At 36.2% G+C, this 27,696-nt stretch overlaps 1 protein-coding gene across 2 annotated transcripts; it reads right to left on the reverse strand.

The window, feature by feature from the left end:
- Window positions 1-1,310: 1,310 nt before the first annotated feature.
- Window positions 1,311-27,332, reverse strand: LOC136801638 (venom phosphodiesterase 2-like). Of its 2 annotated transcripts, XM_067058278.1 has the most exons (28): window positions 27,085-27,332; window positions 23,598-23,666; window positions 22,386-22,454; window positions 20,998-21,045; window positions 19,823-19,926; window positions 19,196-19,278; window positions 18,380-18,459; window positions 17,066-17,182; window positions 16,258-16,333; window positions 15,997-16,030; window positions 15,613-15,678; window positions 14,767-14,842; window positions 13,576-13,684; window positions 13,108-13,151; window positions 12,558-12,627; window positions 11,815-11,846; window positions 10,922-10,998; window positions 10,389-10,442; window positions 9,888-9,954; window positions 9,128-9,215; window positions 8,427-8,641; window positions 8,014-8,074; window positions 7,520-7,671; window positions 6,713-6,839; window positions 5,916-6,005; window positions 4,358-4,487; window positions 3,544-3,703; window positions 1,311-3,146 (listed from the first exon to the last, which is right to left on the reverse strand). In XM_067058278.1, the coding sequence occupies exons 2-28, from the start codon at window positions 23,601-23,603 to the stop codon at window positions 3,003-3,005; spliced, it is 2,379 nt and encodes a 792-aa protein (XP_066914379.1). In that variant the 5' UTR covers window positions 23,604-23,666; window positions 27,085-27,332; the 3' UTR covers window positions 1,311-3,002. The 2 variants fall into 2 exon arrangements, with proteins under 2 accessions (XP_066914379.1, XP_066914380.1); XM_067058279.1 differs by lacking the exons at window positions 18,380-18,459; window positions 19,823-19,926; window positions 20,998-21,045; ... (1 more) ...; window positions 23,598-23,666; window positions 27,085-27,332 and having other exon boundaries at window positions 19,196-19,261.
- Window positions 27,333-27,696: the final 364 nt, after the last annotated feature.

A 27,696-nucleotide genomic window follows, 5' to 3' on the forward strand; every position in this document is an offset into this window, starting at 1 on the left:
ATCACAGACACCTCTACAAAACCCCAGGTAGTATAGGAGCACGAATCCGTTATGCCAGCAGCCTATTGAGGCTTTACTAGGGCGGGGGCCTGGAATTCCCAAGTTATTTTTTCCGAGAAACTTTGCATATGACGTCATAATTTCAGTTTTGTGACGTCCTTATGACGTCATCACAAAAGTAAAACTCGAAATTTTTTTGAGCTTTTAATTTCTAAGTTATTTAGTGTTTTTTTCATTCAAAATTTTTTTGAGCTTTTAATTTTTCGAGTTTAACAAATAATAAGTTAACCCTATTAATTAGCCCAAGTGGGATAGAATCTACCACGCTGGTGTTCTTTTGTGTACATCTCGGAGAAAATTTTTGGAAACGACTGGAAACTTTTTGACTTTTAATGGCATCTTATTAAGAGTACTTGTGCAAATTTTAAGGGTCATAGGTCCTCTAGGTCAGGTTTTATGATTTCATTGTGAAACATGACATAAAACCAAGCTAAAATCGCTTAAAACTCAAAATTTTAAAATTGTGATTACTTCTGAAGTATTGATCCAATCATATTCAAATTTTGACAGGTGATAAAAAAAATTAAAACAAACAACCATACATTTTTGCTTTTTCCCGACAGGTGGATGACGCCATCAATTTTTTTTCTTCATAGAAGTTTGTGTAATGATGGAGAACATCTGTACCAATTTTTATGGGCATAGCTTTTCTAAATCAATAATAATCGAGGGTGGTATATTCTACCCCCCCCCCCCCTGGAGCTACAAAAATCAAAAAAGGTTGAATTTTATTTGTTCCTGGAATTGAATACCATTGAAAACCATTGAATTACGGGGTAAAATCTTTTACGTATTGTTTTGAGAAGTCTCCTCTCTGAGAGGGGAACTCGTATTAGCCAACACCAGGGTATTCTCTGGCGTCAATCAGTAACGTAAATAGAGCCTGGGATGCACGGGGACGAGGTTGCTGAGCGAAGTTTTCGAAATATAGTTTTTCAGTACCCGCCTCGAAGGGAAGATATAAGAGACAAGAGAGGTCAAAAGTTAAATTTAAACCACAGCCCCGCATTTGGCCACATAGGGTGTAAAATGCGGATAGAAATTCTATTGTTTCAAGCTTAAAAAATCTAATGGGGATGGTTTTGGAGTGCAATATTTTGCATTGAATTTCAAATGTGGATGAAATTAACGTCAATTTCCAAGTGGGGCTGACATTGTAAGGTATTTTTCCAACTTGGGGCAGGATTTTGATAGGATCTTAATCAAATTTCCAGTGGCACAGGAGTGGGATATAGGGGAAAATGAGATAATTAACAAGTGGTCATTTTATTAGAGTATTACTATTCAAATAAAATATGTCTATAAAAATAATATACCTCAGAGTTTCCATTAGTCGAAAAGTTTTTCTAGTCTTTTACTCGAGCCTCCATAATAACATAATTTCTCTTCTTGACGCTGGAGTAGAGTATATTTACAATTTTATATAAAATGATAATTTAATCAATACAAGCATATTATACTAAAGTTAATACTTCCTTAGTTGAACCCTATCATTCGAACTACTGTCAACTCTCTCTAATTCGAACCTCTATAATTCGAGTCTTTGTAATTCGAACTAGAACATTGGTCCCCTCACCAGAAAGTAGTTTAAAATGCTTTCTATGAGGCCCCCCAGTGGTACCCCTAATCACGCCATCACGCAAAAAAAAATTTTCCATCACGCTTCACGAAGATCGCTAAAATTTGTCATCACGCAAAAAATAGCGGAAAATAGCCCAAATTACGCATCACGCCTCAAAATTTTGCCCAATCACGCATCACCCCAAAACCTTGATCACGCCATCACGCCAAAAAAAATCTCTAATCACGCCATCACGCAAATAAAAAGTCCCAATCACGCCATCACGCAAACCGCTGGGGGCTTCTTTCCATAATTCGAATCTCTCTATAATTCGAAAGAGAAGTCTTAGTCCCTTGAAGCTCGAATTAGAGAGAGACAACTGTAAAAGTAGTTCAGCGAGTAACGGAAATTACTTAACACTTCTATTATATTACTCTAATTCAATCTTCAAGATGAAGAACTTCCTTCGAAACAGTAAAAGCCAGTAAAAGATTCTAAAATACGACTTTCTAGTTAGGAGACCAATAATTAGGTCGAATTACAAAAAGATTCGAATAACAGAGGGTCGAATTGGTGGAGAGTGTTGACTTTATATATAAAAAGAATTCTGCTTTTTCAAGCATTCGTCAGTTTGTTTGAAAAATTGACAAAACCTCTCGTTTCGTTTTTAAGCTTTGGTCCCAGCTAGCACACAACATCGCTTGAAAGTCCATCTAACGTTTTATGAACCAACGTTAGGTTAGGAATGTCAGATGAACGTTATAATGACGTTCTGTGTCAGCTGAGATATTGCTCTAACAACTCTTTTGAATTTTGTATAAAAGTCTTGTACATCGGAGTCTCAAAAACTGGAATGATATCTCATTAACTCGATCAAATTGGCATGTATATCAGATAGCAAATCATTTTCCAATCCAGAATCCATTTGTTTCAAATTACCTCTAATTTAGACGGCTGTGTATTCTAATTTTTAGATTATGCTAACATTTGGCACTAAATTAACATTCGAAAAGTTTTGCTTGGAAAAAATTAAAAGAAGTCATTAAATTGATGTCAAAAAAGGGCAACACATTAACTTAGACTAAGACAGCTTATTTTTCGCACATTTTAATTCACAAGCGAGTTTATGTTATTGCATTTTGTGGACGGCGGAGTGACTGAAGCGATTTGAAAAAAACCGCAGTTTTAACCCACAAAATCGAGAATGGTAAAAGTGCTTGTTTACCGTCGTCCTCAGCTGATCAGGATCTAGACAAACCGTCTCCGTCGCAAAAAAAACGCACTTATTTAAATTCATTACAGTTAAAATAGGCAGGACTAAAAGTGCATGAGCCGTCTAAACCAGAGCTTATAGAGCCTCCACTGGACCATATTTTCAGTATCACCATGGTTGAAGATCAATGGTTGTTTTAATTCTTGCCTGTTTTTGTTCAGATAGTTCACTGAAGAATTTTAAACCAGTCAGTAGCTCCAAATCACGAACTGTTGAGATGTGTGAGTCGATATATTTGGACATCGAGTGAAGCTTTAGTAATGAAAAAAGAAAGATTAATGTCAACTGTTATTTTTCCTGAGGGTTTTTGACTTGAAATTCTAATTTTAAATTTTTAGCAAGGATTAAATTTAGAAGAAATGGCCTCTGTGTGTTCTTAACTTTTTAAGTATTAAGCCGGAAAATGTTCTTCAAATGTTCTTTACCATTCTGTGAGTATTTTCCTAAAGAATTGGTGTATTAACTTCTTCTTAATAATTCGACTATCGAATGTGTTCTTATAAAACTTATAATTTCATTCCCGTTCACTATTTTGCGCTTGATCTTCAACTAAAAAGAAAGGTATGACCATGCACAAAAAGATCTTTAAAATAGAAAAACAAATTTGCCTTGTGTTCTTATATAATTTGTTCTTATAACAAACGTATACCTTTGTTTCGCACATTGCGTTTTGATTATGAGGTAGAATGTAGGTTAAAATCTTCAAATCGTCACATGATACAATGGATTGACCGTTGTCATGACACCTGACCACCATTTTGTAATAATGCGTTGGGATGGCAACAGATCCTGTCACGTTTTTTGCCCATCTAAAAGCATAAGTAAGGTAAAAAAGACTATCAGATTTACAAATAAATTGAAAATTCAAACGGTTTATCTTTTGTTAGCAAGCTTCGTACCTTAAAATTTCTTCCTCAATGCGACATAGATAGCTAAACTGTGGTACTCACGTTAGATATTTGTCATAACCCTTCAAACCCGAGTGACGTGTATACACGTTCTGAATTTGCCAACTTGCCGAGTACCTAATATACAGACTTAAGGCTATAACTCCTGCACACTTGATTGAAAAGGTCATAAACGTGCTTTTATAAAGAGTATGAAAATACCTCTCTTATGGTACCAAAAAAGGGAAATTCCAACGCATTTTCAAAACCACAAACGATTTGGAAGTACTCAAAGTTTGGTTGGAAGGGTAGAGTTTTAACTCTGAGTCTTAAGACATAGGACCTTAGGATCTGAGGATCCAAAAGTTCAAAAATGGTCCGATAAGGCTCAGAATATAGCCTGGAAGTCTGTAAACCCGTGCCAAATTGAAATATCCGATTAAATTTAAGAAATGGGCCAAAAATCAACTTTCTCGCCCGAACTCCACATTTCGAAATACGAGGAAATAAGCTAAATTCTCAATAGATTTTGACCATGATTGTAGGTTTTAACATCACTTTGAAAACAAATTTTACATTTTTGGTGCATCTTCTTCATCTTTGATTCCGTCTTTATTCATATCAAATATAGAACCAGAATAAACATAAATCTGTTTGTATTTCAATGCCCAACTTCTTGTGGCGTTCTCTAAATAATACCAAGCACCTAAAAAGTAATATACAGTGCGTTTAGAAGAAAAGCAGGAACAAAATTTATAAAAAATTGTAATCATCCAGGTCGCCAGCGCCAAACTTTTCGTGCGTACTTCGCTTGCGTAAGTTTTACAAACATATTTCACTTTGTAATGGCGCACCAAAATCCCAATTTAAAAAAATTGCCTTTCCATTACCCCAATTTTGGTCAACTCACCACGCTACTGCTGAAAAAGCGAACTGAGATAACTGAAAAATGCCGCCACAGACAAAAATTTCTCTTAGAAATATTATCGAATGATTTTTGACGTCAAAAAAAACTTTAAATACCATGATATAAAAAAACTTTTATTTCACTGAAGATTGTCGTCCTAGACGGCATGAAACTGTCAGTATGTCAGTATGAAAAGTAAAATATGTCTTAATAATAATAATAATAATGTTTTACAGATTTCCAGGCCACCGTGCAAGCACATGGGCCTCTATAAATCGCTCATACATTGGTTTGGTTTATTACAAAGGTTAACTTCAAACAGATATGCAACAATAGTGACAGTTTCAATCATACTCAAACATTTTCTCTTTCCAAGCTAGACCGAGGTTTTCTTTAAACTCTTGTATTGTAGATGATTTAACTACTTTTTCAGGTAGGCTATTCCACTGTTCAATGCCCCGATAGTAAAGGGAGTTGCTCTGTGGTCCACGGACACCATCGTTCCCGAAAATTCTTACCAGCTCAGAATTATGTGTTCTCATTGGTCTTATTCGTTGGTTAAATTTCTTAGGAACACACGATTTTTCATAGTGATTTAAATGTTTAAAGATCTCAACCATATCACTTACCGCACGCCTATATTTTAGACTTGGGATTCCAATTCTTTGTAGTCTGCTTTCATAACATAGTCGTCCACATGTTTCGACTATTTTTGTAGCGCGCCGCTGAACACCTTCTATAAGTTTTTTGTGTTTTTTCAGTTTCGGTGACCAAATGACTTGGGCATATTCTAGGTGGGGCCTGACAAATGTTATGTAAAGTTTACGGAATAATTCAGGAGTGAGATACGTGAAGGCTCGTCTAATTAGACCAGCCATTGAGTTTGCCTTTTTTACTTGGTTTGATATATGTTGGTCGAATGAGAGATTGTTTGTTTTCTTTTGAGAATTCGAAAAATTGTCATGTGATAAATGATATGATTTGTGAATCTTACCTAGACGATGTTATCGTCCGTTACAGTGATAGTAAAGGCGGGAAAATATGGCGGTATGGCGTTAAGGCGGTATACGGAAAAAATCGGCGGGAGAGTTTCGAAGAAACAACTGGCAGCTCTACTGACTGTAAATTCTTTTCGGCAAAAAAACCCGTTTGTGAATTTTTCTTCGGCTTTGGGCTTATTTCTTAGATAGCGATTTGTCTTAGACTATAGCATAGTATAAATCTTACCATAGAAACGATTGAAGCGGCCGTATTGTGGAGCGATGTTTGAAAGAACGTTGGTGTCTTGCTCACTTTCCACATCGAAGTTAAAATCACCTTGAAAAGATAAAATATCTGAGAACAGTAAGCGAGTCGTAATCGAGTCCATCCATTGCGTCATAATATAAAAATATAATTACTGTGTCATAAAAATCTGCTCTCCTACACAAATTTTGCGCCCCCTTGTCTACGCTACTGCAATGCTAGCAAGCGCGCAGAGAATTCAATTTTGTGAGGGCTCAACTTCACTGAAAATATTTGAAGACGTTGCCGTATGACATATCAAAAAAATAAGGAAATTTAGGTGAAATAAACGCACGAAGACAAGAATTAACCATGACATAGTTTGAATTCGGGAGCTTGTTCGTTTCACATGCAATATATATTGTACGTGAATGGCTCATTAATCTCTTAAATTTTAGGCATATTTCGATAATTTTCACGGTGCGGACGCCTTAGACCACTCAGGTATCACTCATTAGAAGCAATCATTGTATACAGACATCTGAAAAATGAATCTAGATCCAGACACCGCCTTGAAATAAAGGGAACTCTAACATCTAAAGCAAGGTTTAGAACTTTAGAGCCTGTGGCATGAATATGGCCAGTTTAGAACGGGCCTATGTATTTTAAAGAAGGATGCCATACTCGGGGTTGGCAATGATAGATGAAGACCAGCGTAGGAGTGTAAAAGGGGCCGGCGTTTAATTAGCGCTTGACTAAAGAATGGCCTGTGATATAAAACTAACGTCGTTTTTTCTTACCAGAAGGAGCCATATGACCACGATCCATTCCAGATTTATAGTACATATCACATGAAGAAGTTTCATTGTCGGTCAATCGAATGTCTTTACGGAAACAATTCGAACGTTTTACGTTTGTTAGCAATTGCTGAAATAAAAATATAATGAACAAATGATTATAATCAGTTGAGGGTCCGCTGTACTTATTCGCTCTCATTAATATTCAAATTTCGAATAGTTATTTAAATAATAGATTTAAAGCCTTGTCAAGCTTTTGCTGAAAAGTGTGCCGTGGTTAGATAGGAAATCCTATCTAAGTCACGTGAGTCACAATAAAATCCCAGCACTTGACTAATCAGAAGCTTCGCGGGTTTTCGAAAACAATAGCAACAATATTTTTTCCAATATTCAATTTTTTTTGCCTACGATGGCTTAAAGCCCGATAAAGCCCCTTCGGGCTTATAAATCAATGGCTTAATTCCCGAAGGGCTAGAGTAGAATCTCTAACCTTTCCCAGGCGAGGAAAGTGAAGCCACTTATTTCCCATCCAGAACGCGCCTAGAACGCACCACAATCATGACGACAAATTATATCTAGCGGTTCCTTTGTTTTTGAGGACCATTATTTGAAATCAATCCAGCGTTTGTGTAAAAACCACGCGCGGGCGTTCTGGATGGGAAATAAGTGGCTTCATTTCCCATACAGGAGTCTCGAGTCTAGTCCATGAGGTTTAGAAGTCAATGGTACTACTAACTTTAGTCTGTACGCTCCCACTATCGGCATGTGAAGTTTAGTGTTGACTATGTTATAGTCTGGCACTTTACTTACCTTTTCTGTTAGCCTGTACGCTACCCACATCGGTATATGAAGTTTAGTATTATAGCCTGTGATATAGTGACGTTGTGTCAAAAGCAAATCTGATGTTTTGTTGAACGTTTTGGGTAATCCAAGTGGACTATTGACTTGATGTGATTCTGTGACTGAAATATAGATAAGGATTAAATTTCAAATATGAACTTTGCAATTCTGTTTTTGTGAGATTCACGGATTTACGGATTTACAGGTCCGGAAGAACAACCGCTAAAGTGGGAAGGCTGAAGGGTCAAAATAAGATAAAATTTGCTAGGAATTTGAGAAAAAAAACCTCATCTCAAAAATCTCCGCTCAAAAGCGGGGAGGTTGAGTTCTTCCCAGTCTCTCCGCTTCCACCGGGCCAGATACTGTATAAATAATTTGAATCGCCTTTCTGGGATTCGACAATAATTCTTGGTCCCTTTAGGATCAAAAAGGGAGAGAGAGGCAACTACTAAATAATCACCAACTTTCAACTTTGGTGAGATTCAAATTCTTTCTGTAGTGATCCAACTTCGCAGAAACATTTCGCTGAAAAATAAGAATTTTAGAAAATACCTTCACTCAAAGATTGATACACGTTTCTTTCAATGTTCTTAGCTTTTTAAGAGTCCACAAAGGGTTAAAATGTTTTTAGCTTGTTCTTAATATTTTGACCATCAAAGCCTTAAGTAGCTTGTTCTTATAAAAAACGCATAGAGTAACTGTTCATTATACCGTCCCCAGCTGGCATGACAAACAACGTTGTTTCTTCAATGTTCATATAATGTTATATGAATATTGTGAACATTAGATAGACGTTAAAACAACGTTGTGCTGGGTTGTATCAAAGAAACGTACTTAGACACTCAGACTTTAAGAAATATTTGAGTTAAATGCTTACATTACAATAAGGGCATTTGCAATCATCACATTTCTCTAACGCTTTTTCATAATCTTCTGGAAAACGTCTTTGAGGGACATCATATACTTCATTTGCTTTAACATCTTTCAATTCTCCTTTTGCTTCAATCAAAGAAGCTAAGAAATCTTTGTGTAGAAGATGCCGTAAACTGCCTTGTGTTCCGTTATTGGAAGCGCCAGAGATCTTCAGTAAATCTGCCAGAAAATGGGAAATTCAAAGATGAATATCAACTTTGTCCGAAAATTTAAAGTTCTTTTTAAACCAGGAAAAGAATCTTGGAAGAAGTGATGACCCAGCGTTTTAAGGTGTCGGCGCCATTAACCAGGCTTTCCCCTGATCAGGGCCCACGCCACCAGAGGGGGGGGGGGCATGACCACCTATTTTTTTTCTGCAAAGTAAAAGTTTTTGGCTGTGCCTCCTTAGACTCTATTCATTAGCCCCCTACTTTAATTTCATAGCTTGGGCCCTGCTGATCCTTCTAAATTTTTCTGTTCTGCTCAAAGATAGCGTGCTGGCGGCATATACCGGCAATGCATAGAAAGTCTTAGCGATTATTGGGTAATTTTTAGCACAAGTTTAGTCTCTCTAAGGGTCAGTTTCCGGAGGTCCGGTCATCGCATTCTCCAACCCTAGTACCCCGAGGGAGACTTGATATGGGTTTAAACTAGTTCCAATCCTACCTGTTAATAAGTTATAGATCTCGATATTAAATAGATGGTCAAATTGATAATTCTCTTTGAATGAAGGTCCAGAAGCAACAAAAATAGCCTAGGAAGAAGATATAGTGAAAAAAACGTCAAATTTTGGATCTCGAGTATCGATTGGTTGATAAGATGTTTAAAGATTTTGTTAACGCAACATACCGTACTACTTCAAAATAAACGCCACGAGCGTTTATTAAATTTTTGGGCTTTTAGGTGGGGCGTTTTCTCAAAGGGTTGTTTATTCGAAGTAATGTGGTATTGGTGAATAACAAAATATTGTAAAATGCTCACAATATTTTTAAAAGATGTCTGCAGGTTGATTTGCAATGTTCTGACAAAAAGGGAGATTTCATAAAAAACAAACTCGGATCAAAGATTTCGGATATAGTTTAAGTCCAGATTTTCTAAAGGTCGGTGGTACTGGCTACCGATCAAAGATATTGATTAAAGCTTAATCCAGGCTTTTTAAAGGGCAGTGGTACTGGCTACCGATCAAAGATATTGATTAAAGCTTAATCCAGGCTTTTTAAAGGTCAGTGGTACTGGCTACCGATCAAAGATGTCGAGTATAGCTTAATCCAGGCTTTCTAAAGGGCAGTGGTACTGGCTATCGATCAAAGATATCGAGTATAGCTTAAACCAGGCTTTCTAAAGGGCAGTGGTACTGGCTACCGATCAAAGATATCGAGTATAGTTTAATCCAAGCTTTCTAAAGGGCAGTGGTACTGGCTAGTACCTTCATATCTTCGTCTAGGTTATCGAAGCCGTGTGATCCTCTGTCTGGATAACATCTTCCATTGTCTCTGATGAAAAGAGAAAAAAATATAATAATCATTATTCATGATGACAAAGTTGTGTGTCAGAAAATGACCCAGCATTTTAACCTGATAACATCCGTTCATAATTTCCTTACGCGCACGGTAAACCTCTGAAGGCGCTTGAAAATTAAACATCTGAGGAAAAAAATCCTCCCGCGGAAAATTCTACAACAAGAATCTTGTTGAGCGCCGGAATGTCAAAAAATGATACGGCGCCCTATTCATAAACACAATCACGCAACTTTGTTGTCATTCCCAGTCCTTTTAAACGAACGCGGTCCTTACAATTTCGAGATTGCATATTCGTCAGATTGTTTGTTTTCACACATCCCTTTAGAGCTGCAACGTGGTGTGCAGAATACGATCACAATCTGATCTCGGGTTAGGCCATTTAAAATGCAACTGAGAATAAAACTTACTTTAATATAACACTCCAATGTGCATTAGGTACAATTGTTACGTCACCAATTCTCCTATAGAGAATAGAAAAGTTATCTTAAGGATTTCAAAAATTAGAATCAATCAGTAATTCCTTTAACAGATCTTATATTTCGATTCTTTTAAAAACTTTCTTATTAATTGGATTAGGTTCTTTAATAAATCCCAATTCTGCTCTGCTTCTTTCAAATATCGAGATTAGACAGAAATATAATGTTTTCTACCCAGAACATCGAAAATATAATTTCTCTACCCAGAACATACAATTTCTCTACCCAAAACATCGGCTGTAGTCAGAGACAACCCGAAGGCTCCTCTTTCGATATCTATCAACCCACCAGGTTCACGCTGATGTTTGGGAGATTTTGCACTAGAATCAATGCAACGACTTTTAAAAATTAAGCCCAAACAGAATGCAATTGCCTGTACACGCTTGCTAGGACTGTAGAACTAGAACGCCATTTTTTGCACAAGAACAATATAAATCACTATAAAACTTAAATTGACTTCTTACCTGCTATTGGTGAAATGGAATCGTTTTGGCATATAATCATTAATCTTGCTGTAAATGTTCAAATTCTTTGAAGAACACTGAAGAAATGGAAATTCAAGAAAAAATTATTAGAAAAATTGAAAACTTGTTGCAGTTCTTTTCAAAAATCCATTAATATAAGTTGTTACTATGGTTATGATATGAATGTTATAATTCAGCCGTTAAATTAAAATCTGAAATAGATTTCCCGATCATATTGGCGGAATCGATAGAGGGTGTGGGCACTAAAACTTTTGGGTATTTTTCTCTTTTTGGCTAGACTGAAGTCGTTTATAATGCGTGTAATACTAATAATACCAATACTACTAATAATAATACGGGATTTAGTTTGTATAAACGACTGGAAGAATCCGGTGTTCCAGCCTTATAGATACCCTGGCTAGCTACGCAGAAACTTGCGTAGCGAGAAAACAATTTATCAAGCAACAACCAACTCTCAAAACGAAATCAACTCAAATGAAAAACTTTCAATACACAAATCCACACATATTTTTTTTCTCAAGAATTGTTTTGAGCAGGAAAAAATGATAATTGCAATATTGACATTTTTCTTTTGTTTGGAGTTAGTGCACAAAGGTTTCTAGACGACTAAAATTGTTCCATTCATTACTTTTTGCTTTATTTCTACTATGTATAAATCAGTCGTCTAGCTTGCTAGACTACTTTTTGGCTGAAAACTACTAATTCTTAGGTGCAAAAAAGAAAAGGGGCCCCAAAATTAGTAATCAGAGGCGCCTTTTCTCGACCCTTGTTGTTCAGCGCCCAAAAAAACTTGGCCGCTGTCTCCTCACTCTGTCCTCCTGCCACCGATTAGTAGTAACCAGTATAAAAACAGATTAAAAGTTTAACCATACCCTTAAATCGTTGTAAATAGTACTTGTGTCGTCTATTAAAAAACATAAAGAAATGCATATATTATACAGTCACTTCAAAATAGGCAAATAGACTTCCCATCCCGCTTGAAATTTCGGCAAAAGTCTACAGCGTTAATCTACCAGAAATAACCTTCTCAGCATGGGGGGGGGGTGATGTTTCAATTCTTCTTAAAGAAAAAGGAATTAGAACAGTAGAATTAGAAAAACTACACATTACTGTACACAGAGGAGCATCATTTTTCAATATGACTTATGTATGTGGGCGCTGTCAGATTAAAATCATAAATAGCGAACTAAAGGACTGGGTAAGAATCTGTGATGATCTCAGCTGCTTAATAAACGGTCGAGGAGGATGATATGGAGTTTTTACAAGCTCTAATTTGATTTGGTTGGTCGTTAACCAGTAATAAAACAATTTTGTTACTTTTTCTAAACAGCGCGTCATTTTTATTACTACAAATGAGCAACTATTAAAGTACCTTATAAAAACTTTTTCTCATCTGGGAGGGGGGGGGGTGCTGGAAAAATCTTCAAATTGTAACAAACGAGGGAACCTTATTATCGGGGGTTGAAAACATGTACCTAAATACCACCAAAATAAATTAATTATAGATTAAAACCAAGCTACTCAGAGTAAGGAGGTTGAGGAGAAATCGAAAAACTGAAAAACGAGGGGAAGGGCGTTTATTAGGTACTTAAAAGTAGACAAAAATTAGACATACTTTCATCTTTACTGTTGAGCATGGAGAACGATCCCAATCCTTGGTAATAAAATAACGACGTATTTGTTTTCTAGAAATAAAAGGGAAGAAAATCAACAAAATACGACCGTCGTACTTCACTTTGTATTTACAGCAGAACTTACTAGAAGCATAGTCCTTATAAAAAACACTGGTCTGGAAGCTTATTGTTTTAACTTTTTGTTAGCTTTTCCTTTGTTAATATCAAAAGATAAAAATCGATTTGCTCAGTTTTTGATCACGTTACCAAGTACTCCACTTGGGATTGGTTTAAGATTTAATCACATGATCAAAAAGTGAGCAAAATAAACTAATTTCTCAAACGCAAGCTCAAGTAAGAAACGATGGAAAGAAAGAAAAGGCTTCCAGACCAGGGTTTTTTATACGGACTATGCTAGAAACAATTAGTTCATTACCTTGCATTGGCTTATTTGTACCATTGTAAAATTAATTTTCTCCACAGCGGGGAGAATTCTTTTTACCGCAAAAACAAAAACAAAATTATTCTTGCAAAAGGGTGAAAGGTTCTTACATCAACCAAAGTGACATTATTCCTACAGTCGACTTCCGCCATACCTTGTAAGAAAGAGAAGAAAAAAAGAGTAACATGTAAGAAAGTAAGGAGAGTTGATTTTGCCAGACTCTTAAGAAGACTAAATATTTCATAAATTGAGAAAAAAAGCACCAATGGTTAGAATAAAATTTCTACTTCTGTCAACCTTAAGATTTTTACCGTACTTGTGGAAACCAGCTAAATTTCCTGTGGTCTTGTGGAAACAAGCTTCATTTCCCGTGTCTGTGTGGAAACCAGCTTCTTTCCCTGCTTTGGAAAATCTAACCCAACTGTTCTGGCTAGATGCAACAATCAATGGTAGTGGCAGAGCATCTACGTCCAAATAAGGGGAAAACAAAGTTTGTCAAAAAATAAATTCTAGTCTAGCCACGATGCATAGAAAATACTGCTGGTTATATAAAGTAGAGATTAAATAAGTCTAAATACCGTGATCTGAAACCACAATGACGTTGACTTGATTATCAAGCGAATTTTCGTGCATTTTAGACATCAAATCTCCGATCGTCTGGTCTGCTTTTTTTATCATTTTGGTTACCTGAAAGTAGAATTTCAAGCGAATATCATCAAAATGATTATATGATTACAAGGCTATCACTGTGTCTCACCAATATTCTGTCGATTGGTTGTGTGAAGGTTTCAATCACAGACTTGCACTGCAATGGACTGTGTTCGAATCCCAAGCTCTTCCAGACATGGTGTTAGGGAAATATGGTGATAGACTCTCTACCTTCACTCAAATATCATTCTCTCTCAAAATGGTTTTAGCTACCTTAATTCCTTTAATTTTCGCACCTAAATTTTCGCTCACCCTAGAGAATGGGATAAAATATGATAGGGATAAGGTACGGGCTTCCTTAAATTCATTCTTTTTCCATATTCGAGTCTGAGTCAGCAAACCCTTTTTTGTTTCTTGAATTTATCACGCCTGTTGAATTCTTTTTTTCTAGGGAGTTTGAACAGTTTGCTATTATAATGAGAATCCAAAAGAACAGGAAAAGAAACCAATACTCTTGGTAATTCCCGTGTTCTATTAAATTCACAAATTTCTATCTGCATCTAAAGAATCTTTTTTTTTTCGGGGCTAATTAAAAATTAAAAGAGATTCATTTCACGAATAAACGGACACTTTTTCACCGGATTCAACTATGATGTTGGCAAGACATAAAATACAAGTAGGATTTACAACAAGATTTAAAAACTGCGTCTGACGGGAATTGATTTTTCGCGAATCAGTCAAATGAATTTTTTTCGCGAATTTTAATTTAGCAAATGAAGGGGGATTCAAGAAGAGAAAATGTGTGACGTTAAAATACCTAATCCTTTCTGGACGTCTAAATTCTGATGTCGAAGTATCAAATATGAACCTGAGGCGACCGTATTGCAGTGGTTGTGCACGGTGCACAAGGTTGTGGGTCGAACTCCCAGCCGGTTCATACCAAAGATTTCCAAAATGGTACTTGATGCCTCTCTGCTTGGTGCTCAGCAATTAAGAGAAGGATCAAGGGTAAGTGGAACAATCCAGGGAGAAAGAGTGGTGCTCTCCCCTACCTTCGGGTAGATAGCTATCGAAAGAGGAGCCTTCGGGTCGCCTCCGACTGCGGTCGCAAACTTACTTACTTGGGGCGAGTGAGGTCCATACTTGTGTCCTTTTTTGTCCGGCTCTTCGAAATATAAGGTGATAAATTCCGGACGGCTAAATAGAAAATAATGAGGTAAATTTGAATAAAAGTGGATTAATTTTCGGATGGAAAAAATTTCGCAAATCAGCTTCTTTCTCGACTAATTTCTTTCATCATTTTCCTTGGGCGTATGGCAAAAGTCACAATTGCAAATTTTCCGCGACGACTAAGTTTCGCAGAAGCAAACGAAATTTGCGAAAATTAATCCACTTTGATATGACCCTAGAATTTAGGTTGGATTCATAATCCCTCTGGAGATCTTAGCAAAAAATATTTCAATAAAACTTTTTCAGTGTTCGTAACTTCATTATATTCATTTTCATCCCCAAAAATGGTGAGAAAAAACTTTTGTATCAAATTTCGACGAATTACCCAAAACAAATTCCCGCATAAATTAGTTGACCTCAGCTCCTTGAGTATCTTCCAATTTTTTTACTAAGGGAAACGTCTTGGGAGGGGCCTCAAGTGGGCCCTTTAAATCTTATCGTTTTTGGCATAGATTTATAAAGCCCGAAGAGCTAGAAGGCGTAATTTGACTGAAAAGTGTACCGGTCTGTAAAATAAACGTCGACCCCCTGCCAGAACTCAGGAACTACTGAGGCTTTTGAATTGAAATATTCACCAGGTGTGACAGTATGCGAAATTTCAGTGTACTCACATGCGTGGTTGATTTTTTACAGACCGGTCCATTTTTTACCTAAAATGCTAACTTTCAACATAACCGCTAATCCGATTTTACTCAAAATTTCCTGTTACCACAAAGTTCTGAATAAGCATTTGTTACCTTTCATTCACCGGTAATTTCATCCAATCAATGACTTGATTAACACGTGCTGACCATGGTACTGATCTAGAAGAATTAAAGATACGAAAATAAATGACTTTGTTAACCCATACTTCCTATACAAAGCTTAGAGAACCTAAGAAACCACTTGAATAACGCGTACTCACCATGCCACAGGAAAACGCGACGGCAGATTGAATAACAAATTACTCCACATACATTACTTTCCCACAGCCAGTAAAAACATGATAAATTATCTTGTCTCTAGGTAACTGCTGTGTAAGTAATTAGTTATTCAGAAGACCGTCACGGAAACTTAAAGTACTAATACTCTTTTCGTTAGAGGATAAGCAGATGCCTGTGAGATAAAAAAGCAACACTTACGCGTCAAATTTCTTCCAGAATGTTGGACGAATACCTAGAAAAAAAGCAAGTGTTTCAAAAAACCCTCAAACATATAGTGCTAGAAAAAAACAATGTTATCGTCCACCGAAGGACACGGGAAAAAAAAATTTTAAGTCAGAAAAATCAGTGGGAATGAGAAAAATAGCATGATATTTTGTGGTGAGGATTAGTTTATTTGATTACTATCAGTGGCGGGGATAAAAATTGGAGATATGGGTGTGATATAATGTATGTTAATACCTTTAATTTCAGCTTCTGATCCAACCCAATAAAACGAAGCAGTATTCAATCCACTCTTATTGGCTGTCACCCAAATCTATTGGAAGAATGAAAAAAGTTCCATGAGAAGAACCGGTTGCACCAGACATCGAATAAATTTTCTTATACAGTCGATGGTAGTACAAAGGAAGAGCATTTGGCTACGGAGCGCAGTGCCTTGGATTCAAAAGCCCTGACCAAGTCATACCAGAGACTTCTTTTAGAATTTCTGATATGGTGCCGCAAATAAGAAAATTTCATTTTGCTGGTGATTTTTCGAGCGTAATGAGAGTCATTTGATCAGGGGGTCTGGCGGAACCCCGTAAAAAATTTGTCTGAAATGACCTTTAGATTGGCTAAACACCTATTTTAATTTAAAATATATTCCTATTTGGAGCACTATATAATCAAATGAACGAAGAAGTGGCCCAAAAAAAGTTAGAACTACAATCATGGTCGTAAAATTTGAGAAGAAAGGGAATCCACCGGGAAGTTTTGAAACCACAAGCGATTTGTAAGTGCTCTAAAGTAGGTTTGAAGGGTAGAGTTTTAACTCTGAGTTTTAATGCTGGACTTAAGACTCCAAAAGTTCCAAAAGTTCAAAAATAGTCCAATAAGGCTCAGAATATAGCCTGGAAGTCTGCCAACCCCTCCCAAATTGAAATATTCGATTAAATTAAAGAGATTAAAATCGACTTTCTCGTCAGAACTTTAAATCTTGAAAAACGTTAAAATAATCGGAATTCTCATTCTATTTCGACCATGATTGTATGATACTATCTATACTTACTGGTTCACCAAGCCACCATTTTGATTCTCCAGCCTTTGGACCAATCTTGAAATTATCTTTCAAATCTGGATCATAAAAATTGTTGGCTACCATTCCGTTCGATTCTGGATATAAACCCTGAAAGAAGACAAAAGTATGGTTCGTCTGAGCGGCTAGACGATGCTATCGCCCCTTACAGGGATAATAAAGGAAGGAAAATGTATATGCACAGAGTTTACATCCGTAATGGCGGTTTACGGGAAAATAGGCAGTAGAGTTTCGAAGAAACGACCGCCAAACTCTATCGGGTGTAAACTCATGTCGGCAAATAAACCCGTTTGCAAATTTTCTTCGCCTTTGGGCTTATTTTTTGGATAGTGATTTATCTTTTAGCATAGTCTATTGGGCAGCCCGTTACTTTAGGTTAGATTTATTTCAGCAAGTTGAATTAGCGAGCACCTCACCAAAAACTGGAATTTTCATTCCGTTTCTTGGTGAGTTCCACTTTTATGATTTTCGAAAAATAGAAGCCTTTCAAGTGTTTTGACACAAATTCGATTTTTTTGTTACTGCAGGAGCTTCAAAAGTTTAAAGTGACGTCAAAAGATCGAATGTTTAGAGCCTGAAAACCGTAAAGTTGAAGAGACATCGTTAATGTTTTTAACACCCTAGATAAGACGATAAGGTGAGGAAGGAATTTTTCTTTCGTAGAAAAGCGATTCAAAAGCAGACCCTAAGTTCAATAAGCAATAACAAAAAATGGCCGAACAAATTTTTTGTCCCCTCGGAAAATAAATTTTAGACAACAATTTGCGGATTCTAGCTGAGTTTAGAGACGGGAAGACCTCTTTATGTATCTCGCTGAGATTTCGCTTTAATCCGTCTGAGACTGAAGAACACAAAAATGCACTGACCTTTATATGCCCTGGAAAAAGCTATATCCACCATCTTTGATCGAAGTTTTATTTTTGTAAGTGGTACCCGCAAAAAAAGCCATTGCAGTGTCAAAAGTTAACGTCCAACGGCGCTACATTATCACGAGTATTCAAAGAAGAGTAGACCTATCACTCTCGATTAACACCGCTATAGAATTCATGATATGCACCACTGCAATGACTTCACGAAATTATGCAACTTTTCTGTTTTTGTTCCACCTGTTTAAGTGACGTATTGGGTAGAAGATTTTAAGTTAAGTTCTCAGAAGACTCTCCAGTGGCGCATATTATGAATAGGGTAGGGTACCACGTTCAAAAAAAAAAACTCCAATTAAAGATTTTGCTTGGCTCGGGGATTGAAAAACTCCCAGAGTATATAAAGGTCCGTGGGTCATCATACCGTTGCAATTGTGTAATGATTAGTGAAGGTTTTGGGTGGAAAAGCAGGTCTCAGGAAATTCGCACGAACTCCATTGGAAGCTTGGGTAAGAAAAGAAAGTTGACATTTATCTTAAAAAATAGCATTAACTTTAAAAGCTCTGCGAGGGGTACATTTAAAAAAATTATCTCGGGAACAGTTTTCATGGATACACGTTTTTTTTATTAGAACATGCAAAATTTTTGAAGCATTGGGGGATGTTGTTAACTTTTTGGGTTTCAAGCCTAAAAATGTTCTTAAAATGTTCTTATTTTTACCATTTTGTGACCATTTTTGACCCATTTTCCTAAGGAAACGGGTGTTTTATTGAGTCAAAGCCTTAAAATGTTCTTGACTTGTTCTTAACATTTTAGCCATCGAAGCCTTATGTTCTTATATAGTTTGATCTTATAAAAACAACGTGTAAATAAATAAATCTAAATCTAAATTTTGAGTTGTCAGCCACTCGGTTATGTGGAATAGTTATTCTCATTTCTATTGTTTTGATAGGCAGATAGAGAGAAAAATACTAAATATTAAAAATTTCAGGCGAAATCTTTTTTTCGTGTCCCAAACTGGTCCACCCAATGGGCACAAACGTCTTTTGGACGTCTAATGTACGTTTCTAGGACGTCCAAAGGTCTTAAAGCCGTCCATGGGATGTTCATAAGACGTTGCGTGCGGTTGGGAGAGGAGGTCACAAATCGAAAAAAAAATTTTGTTGCAAATCTTTTCAACGCACGCGCATGCGTAGAAACCAATCTACTTAATGTTGACCTCATATTAATTATTCCTTACCTAATTTATCCAAGTTTGGGGTAATACCACGTGTCAGATATTCTGCTCTGAAGCCATCCAAAGAAACCAAAAGGGTGATTTTCCTATTAAAAGAAAGAGAGGAATGAATTAGAGTTCAGTCTCTAGTCTAGCTTACTAATTCAGAAATTGTAGAAGATATAGAAAAAATAATGAAAGAGACAAATTGCAGCTTACAAACTAATAGTATTCCGGAAAAATAGACCTTATCAGAGTTGTCGAACGACACTGGATCACTCAATCATTTTCCTTTAATTTGACTTTGGAAAATCGTAAATTTTTTGATTATTTTGTGGGTTATGAGTTTTGCCTACAACGAAAGTTGCTCCGGATCCTAAAGGTTGCCCCCTACTCACTAGCGCTCCAACCACACTTTTTCGGGCAAAGCTTCCACGCCATTGGTCAAAAGAGAAATGAAGCAACTCCATTGGCGCTCCATTGTGTTCAACTTTTTTTTTCGAACGCGCTCTATTTTTATGACGTAATCTTTTTTCCAAGCAAAAAGGATTGGAGCCAAAAAGTGCGATCGCAGCGTGCGCAAGTGGAGACCGGCCTTAAAGGTTGTCCCCCCTACTCACTAGCGCTCTTATAGAAAACAGATGAATATACCTTCCACTATGATCAATATTTTCTTTCAATTTTGCAGCTTCACCAGTATTGTTTTTCAAGAGGACGATGGTTGTCGTGGTTACTACCGCTATCAAAATCACCAACTGAAATTTAGACGGTCAAATCAAGTAGAGATGGGGAATAGTGGCGGAAACATTTTTTTCCCAATTAGGTCTTTGTTGCCTCCCTCCAAAGTTATTAAGATTTTTGTAAATTTTGAGATTTTCGAATCTGAAATTTTGATACAGTCAAAAAAACACGTCCATAAAGAGATTATCTACAGTTAATTCTCGCTAATTCGAACTTGAACTTGAATTGGGAATCTTGTTCGTTTAAAATACAGAGGGATTCAAATTATAGAAAGTATGTTAAAAGGGTTGGGAATAAGTTCGGATTATGGAAGATTCGAATTTTAGAAGTTCGAATAAGGGAGAGTTCACTGTAATATAGAAATTAAAACTACATTGTCCCTGGCTGAAGTATTATGATAATTATTAGACCACAGTTCGTTGCCAGACTTTTGAAGACTTGGTTCAACTGCCCCTTGCTGAGGGTCAAGCTGGAGTTTTTACAAGGTGTTCGATGATTCGGTTGATGGTTGAATCTTGAGACAAAGGATTTTATTGCTTTTTCTAAAGAACGCGTCATCTCTATTATTTCAAATGACCAATTAGTGAAGTATCTTAGAAAAACTCCAGCTCATCCCCTGGCTGAAGTATTATGATAATTATAAGACCACAGTTCGTTGCCAGACTTTTGAAGACTCGGATCAAGTGACCAAAATTTTTCACGATTAGATTTCCCCAATGCACCTTTTCGACCGTAGTAGCACGGTCAGGTGCGTATTACTTGATTATATAATTATCCCTCTAAACTCGACCCAATCCCTTTTTTACACCTTTTTCTATTGTCTATAGGCGCAAAAAAAAAGACTGGGACGGTTTAAGAGTGATAAAACGGAGAAAAAAAATGCCCACGCGGCAATTGGCGGCTACGGTCGAAAAGGTGTATTAATTTTAAGCAGAGTGGAAGTACAGCCTTAGCTAAAAGAATTCTTTTCCGAATTTTTTTCTGAATACTCGGAACCTCCTCAACCCGAAAAAAACACATTTTTCGAATTCCTTTTTGTGATTCATTTTTTGTCCAGGGTGAAAAATCATATGATTTTAACTTACTGTAATTATAACGATTGCAAGTTTTCTGTATCTTATAAATCCTTGTTCCTAGAATGAAATATAATTAAAAGACTCGCAAAAAGATTACTACAATTGACTCTCGGTAGTTTGAAATCAAACTAGCCTGTACCAACTAGCCTGTACCAAACTACTCTGTACCACAGTGTATCTCACACTTATCACTTTGTAGTACACTCTGTGTGCATTGTCTGTTTGATAAAAATTTTCCCGTACGGAGACCTCTGCCGTGAAGAATCATTTATCAATAACAACACTCCCCTCGTCGTCTCCCCTCTCTCACCAACACTCCATCGCAGTGGTTGATCTGAAAAATCTCAAATGAAAAAAGAGAATGACAACAGACCCTCTACGAACACTCCATCGCAGTGGTCAATTTGAAAAATCTCAAATGAAAAAAGACAATGACAACAGACCCTCTCTAATGAATTTTGAAATTAGCCGTAGAAATCGGGTATGTGTACAGACTAGTACCAAACTCATCTTGATCAAAATTTAAAAAATGCCCGTGGGCGGGGTGGTACAGGCTAAAATGACTGTTTGAGAATTATAATTTGTTCAGATTACAGAAATATTCGAATTAAAGAAAGTATTTCACGAGGTTTTCCTGTGATGGGGGGAGCTGAGAATTAGTTCGAATCATAGAATTATTCGAATAATAAAAGTTCTACTGTATTGGGTACTAGTAGGTAGGAGAAACCTAGAAGTCTACTTAGAATTATGTTGTTTTGTTTACAATAATGGTGCTTTCTAGTAAAGTAAACTTGGTCAGGGAGTTTGGCTTCAGATAGCTTTTCAGCTCCAGAAAGAAATTTCCATTTTCACAAATATTTCAATATGATAAACTTCAAAGATGTAGGTTAGAACATTGTCTCTACTACAATTGAATTTCGAATTAAAAAGAGTATTTTTATACCACTTTCCAGCTGAAGGGACCGACGTTTTTTTTCAGATAACAGAAAAATTCGAATAACAGAGAGTTGGCTGTATATTAAACTTAAGTTTCGTAATTTTGCGCAATAAAGGAATGTATTACGCCCATAGATTTGTAAAGCCCGAAGGATTAGATGTCGTGCTTCGGCTGAAAAATGTGCCGTGGTTAGGTAGGAAATCCTACCTAGGTCACGTGACATTACAATAGAATTTCAGCGCTTGACCAATCAGAAGCTTCACGGGTTTTCGAAAACAATAGCAACAGTTTTTTTGCGATATTCAATTTTTTTGCCTGTGATGGCATAAAGCAAGACATCTAGCCCTTCGGGCTTTATAAATCTGTCAAACAGTCAAAAGTGTACAGTTGCTCTAGGTACGAGATTTTTCGTTAGAATGATGGAGATTTTCATTGTTAGATTTTTATTGTTAGATTTTACCTTTGACTTCATTTGAAGGCTGATCGTTGAATCATTATGTTGAAGTTGATATTTCGCTTTGACGTCTGTCTAAAGATTAAGAAGAAAACGAAAAAACATACATTTTTTCATGAGAACATCCAAAAATTTTGAAGACTTTTAATGTTCTTAAAATGTTCTTATTTTCACCATTTATCAAGTATTTTTGTGCTTTTCACTAGAAAGAACAAAATATTTTCATTACAAGAACAAAAAATGTGAACATTAAGTGTGTATTGAGTTCAATATGTTAGAACATTCGAGCCTTCGATAGATAGATATTCCCTCCGATGCATCAGAATGGGTCCTACCCATGATGGAGTAGGAATAACAGCGCAATCGACATTGCAACCCTGCAGATGCGAGCTGCCAAGCCATGGTGTATACCACGACACTCGAACTACACGGGAGGGCGGATGTCCTCGCAGGTGTAGAACCTCCTAAGTGTCTCAGCAGACCACAATTCGATAACTCTAAATATATACCTAAAATTTCCACAAGTTAATCCAAAGAAGTTTTTAGGAAATTCCACTAAAATGCTTACAAAATGCTGAGAGTAAGAACATTTATTTCAAGGCTTAAAAGTTCAAAGAGTTAAAAATGTTCGAATCTGTAAAGGCGATTCCTTACGCAGATCGAATGTTTGCTTCCATAATAGCGTAAGTTAACAAAACATGAAAATCATTATAGTGTCGATTAATGTTCAACGTTCTTTCACAAAAATTAGGACCGTTAAAGGTTTTGTTTTTAAATAAGTGTTTCCGTTTCATACCAGACACATATTGGGCTTTTCCAGAAAAAAATTGAATATGGGGGTGGAGGATATAACAATTTTCAGTGATTTACCCCCCGGACAACGGGTTTTACCCCCGGACAAGCACCAGTTGACACCCCGGACAACTCAAATAACCCCCGGACAAGGCAAACTTTGATGATTTTTCGCCACCCCCGGAGAATATATCTTCTACCCCCCCCCCATGTACGGACATTTTCTGGAAGAGCCCATTTCATATCAGGATAGTGTCTTCTATTGTTATGTTATGCTGATATAAGCAAAAACATGTCTTTCTGACCAATCTTGCTGCACATCTGTGTCAATCCAATTTGAAAAAGCTTGTGAATTAAAATTGATGAGTAAGCAAACGATATCACTAAGCTTAGAACAAAACCGTTTAAGTGTAAAAACAAGGTTACCTCCATTTTATAAATGTTCTAAGTTCCACAATTCCTTCCACGTGAGTTCTTCTTGCAGCCTGATTTGTACTAAAGAAAACACAAGAAAACACAAGAATTATATGAGATGTGATGTAAATGGATTTGCAAGAAAGCTTCGTTTAAATAAATACACGTTTTTTATAAGAACAAACTATGTAAGAACATAAGGCTTCGATAGCTGAAACGTTAAAAAGAAGCTGAGAATATTTTAATGCTTCATGAACTCTAAAATACCTATTTTCTTATGAAATTGCATAAAAGTACACAAAGAGGTAAAATTAAGAACATCCTAAGAACATTTTTAGGCTTAAAACTCTAAAGTTAAGAACATCCCAAGACTTCAAAAATTTTGGATGTTTTTATAAAAAAATCGTGTAATTGCTGAAGGATAGTTGCTTATTGAAAGATTGGTGTCCTAATTAATAGCTAAGTAACGCAAAATTACATTAACTTATTAAGTGCCACTGACATCACATGAGCTCGCTAGATTTTTTTGGCTTTGTAATGGTAGGTCTGGTAGGTCTTGCGACCCAGGCCGCCCTTTTTTAACTCCGCTAAAATAGAAATTGTTATTAAGAAGACCGAACCCATCCTTTATTGGCCATATAGTCCGGTAGAGTTAAGATTTTACCTTGGAAATATCTCGCGGCCTAGCCATCGAAACGCTGTAAGCCACACCGCTTTCAATTAATACGTCTCAGTCCATCATTTGAGCCTGGCTCGGAAATGTAAATCTTACTGAGCAGATCATGACCTGACCAGGAAATATGGTAGATTTTCGGCTATATAACAATAATAACAATAATAATAATAATAATAATAATGATATATTTCTGGCATTTCCAAAATTTACATTTGGCTCTTCACCTGAAAATTCTGTATATAATATATGTGCAATGTTTAGAAAAAAAATTGAAAAAATAACCTGGTAGTATACTGAAGAAAAATTGGGCCGTATGCGGACAAGCAGATAGTGACGAAGCGGTGGGCTAGTATGATGAATAAAATGATTAGGATTAAGAAGTTTTAGAAACGAAATTTTAGAAACAACACCATTTTCGTTATCTACTTTTCATGATCTTTCTTGAAGAACAGCTGAAATTTATTTTGAAAACTTTTTGAAGATCTTGTTTGCAGGGGTTGGTTTGTACTTAAACTAAGTCTATTTTGGCTATTTCTGGTAATTTCTGGCTGTTGTACCCTATTTGACAGGGCTGAAAATTTTATTAAAGAAAGATACGAATAATGTGAACACAGAAATCTGCGAGGTTCAAATATCATAAAAAATCTAATGTCATGATTTTCGAATCAGTTTTCATCTTCACTTAATAAATAGTTCTTTTTCGAAATTTTCAATTTCAACAATATTTATCAATCGCTTAAAGATAGGTAGCTTTTTTCTAATGGCCCCCAAAACGGAGGTTTGCAAATTTAGCGATTTCTCAAAATATCTTTAAGATATGAATACAAAATTTTGACCATAGTTTGGAAATGTGATTTAGAGGCTTTTGGGCATAAATTTGTTTGATAAAATTTTTACAGTACACCCCTGGTTGTCAAAACGCATGTTTTAGGCCCCCAAAACGTTGGTGTAGTTAAAATCAAATTATCAAACCCAGTGGTAATAGGGGGGGAAACTATGAACATATTTGTGTTTTTACGACCCGATGGATTTTTATAATATATATTTCAAGATTTTCGATCTTAAACTAAGTCTATTTTGGCTATTTCTGGTAATTTCTGGCTGTTATACCCTATTTGACAGGGCTGAAAATTTTATTAAAGAAAGATACGAATAATAGGAACACAGAAATCTGCGAGGTTCAAATATCATAAAAAATCTAATGTCATGATTTTCGAATCAGTTTTCATCTTCACTTTTCGGTTTTATGAAAACCTTCGATATTCTTCGCGAGAATATATTTATAACGGTGTATAATTGTTTAACATATCATAAGTGGGTGCTGAGAAATCGTTAAAAAAACTTCCCACATACCTTAGAGACGGACTTTAAAAAATCATAAAATTTTTAGCTAGACAATTCGAAAAAAAGGAATTTTCTGACATACCACAAATCATTCAATCTGTCAATCACTTAAGAATTTTCTTCCTACAAGCACAGACAAGTTCTAAGAAAGTAAGAAAAAAAGGACTATCTTCTTAAAAAATTACAAAGTTGAAATATTAGAAGGTAGATATGTGTGTTGGGGTATTGCAGAAGATCCTAAAACATGTGACTGCGCAGGATATTTTATAAATCTTATTTTATAAGTTCAAAGTGGGGGGCGTACAGGACTTCGTAATACCGATATACCGATCAATTTTTCTATCAATTACCGATATACCGATAGATTTTTCGTCCAAATACCGATACCGATCAATTTTTCTTCATTTTTCAGGTATCATCCCACGGAGGGAATACTTAGGCAAAAATGGGTGCTATGTATGTGTGAACGATAAAGGGCGGGGTTTTCATTATCCAAAGTCTCTCTAACGGTTACAAAAATCTGAAAATTTCAAAGTTGCGTGGGGAAATTTTTCTGGAGGGGCCAAAGTCAAAATTTGTAAAATTACACTCCTAACTTTTCAAATCGGTGCCCCATTGTCCCGGAGCGCTGCTTAGTTTGCGCATGATATTATGAGGGAAGGCTTATTTATTAGATCAGATTTTTGGAATATATCATTGATGCATGAAAAGGAGGCCACACCATAGTTGGGGCCGGCCAGAAACTTTTTAAAAATTGAACGAAATTGGAAAGTACACTCCTCCATGATGTTTATTTTCAAAATTGCTCGTCTCAGACAAATAAATCATCTCAGTATAAATAGCAAGATTAACTACGTGAACTTTGTTTTCCCTGGTGAAAAACCTTAAAACTCGATGAAATTTTTTTACCACCTTGCCGGTCATCATTCAGCTTCACATGAGACATTTTTTCGAAGAAGGAAAATCTTCCCAAAGGAAAGGACAGAAGAAATTCCGAAAACTCCGAGCTAACTAGCCTATACTAGACGTCACCCGCGTTTTTTTACGCAATTAACGTCTATTCCAGATGAAATAAAACTAGATGAAAAATCTCAGTTTTTAGTGAGGTGCTCGCTACGAGCTAACCTTCCCAAATCATAAGTTCAGTCGACGCACTCTAATACGACCTTCTATTCAATACGCTCCATTATTCAGTTGGTCAAATATTGGTTTAGGTAACTATCATGTCTTAAAATCCAGACAGGTCTTAAACCCAAGGTTGCCGACACTCGGCGTCGTAACAACGTCCATTTGACATTCATAACGTCCAAGTAACGTTATTTGAACGTTAAAACAACGTTGTGTGCCAGCTGGGAAGGCTGTATATTGATAAAGACAGTTGTCTACACAGACCACACAAATGTTGAAATAAACTAAAAATCTAGAAGTGCTATAAAAACCCAAGGCTATATTATACAAAGACCACATGAATAGACTCACCGCTCTTGTATGTAATGAAAATCAGCTTCTTGATGTCCCTAGTACCAGACCAGTTTTGTATCACTTTTACACACTAATGCTACCACAGAATGTCATGGGATGAGCTGAAACCATCACAACCTCAGCATGCAATCTGATCCTACTTTCACACATGTCTTTCTTGCAGTCTTTTTCATTCATTTTATTATGAGACCCATCCATTTATAGTTAGGGTCAAATCAACTTTTTGTGTTTGTGTTACCATTTTAAAGTATATTGCATGTTTATGTTAAGTCTGTAACAATAATAGAGCAAGCTGTTATTATAAGTATAAATGTGCATACATAGAATCATTCATTATAGGGGCAGTGTTCTTTGACGGGAAAATAATATGTGGCCCCCAAAACGTCTATCAAATTTAAAGTTTTTCTCAAATCGAGAGGAAAAGAGGTTTTACAAAAATTTTTGCTCATGAAAAACTTTAACATCTGTACTTTATTTCCCGGAAAAATAAATAGTTCTTTTTCGAAATTTTCAATTTCAACAATATTTTTCAATCGTTTAAAGATGGGTAGCCTTTTTCTAATGGCCCCCAAAACGGAGGTTTGCAATTTTAGCGATTTCTCAAAATAT

The sequence above is a fragment of the Clytia hemisphaerica genome, unplaced genomic scaffold (assembly GCF_902728285.1).
Source record: "Clytia hemisphaerica strain Z4C2 unplaced genomic scaffold, Clytia hemisphaerica genome assembly, whole genome shotgun sequence".
NCBI lineage: Eukaryota > Metazoa > Cnidaria > Hydrozoa > Leptothecata > Clytiidae > Clytia > Clytia hemisphaerica.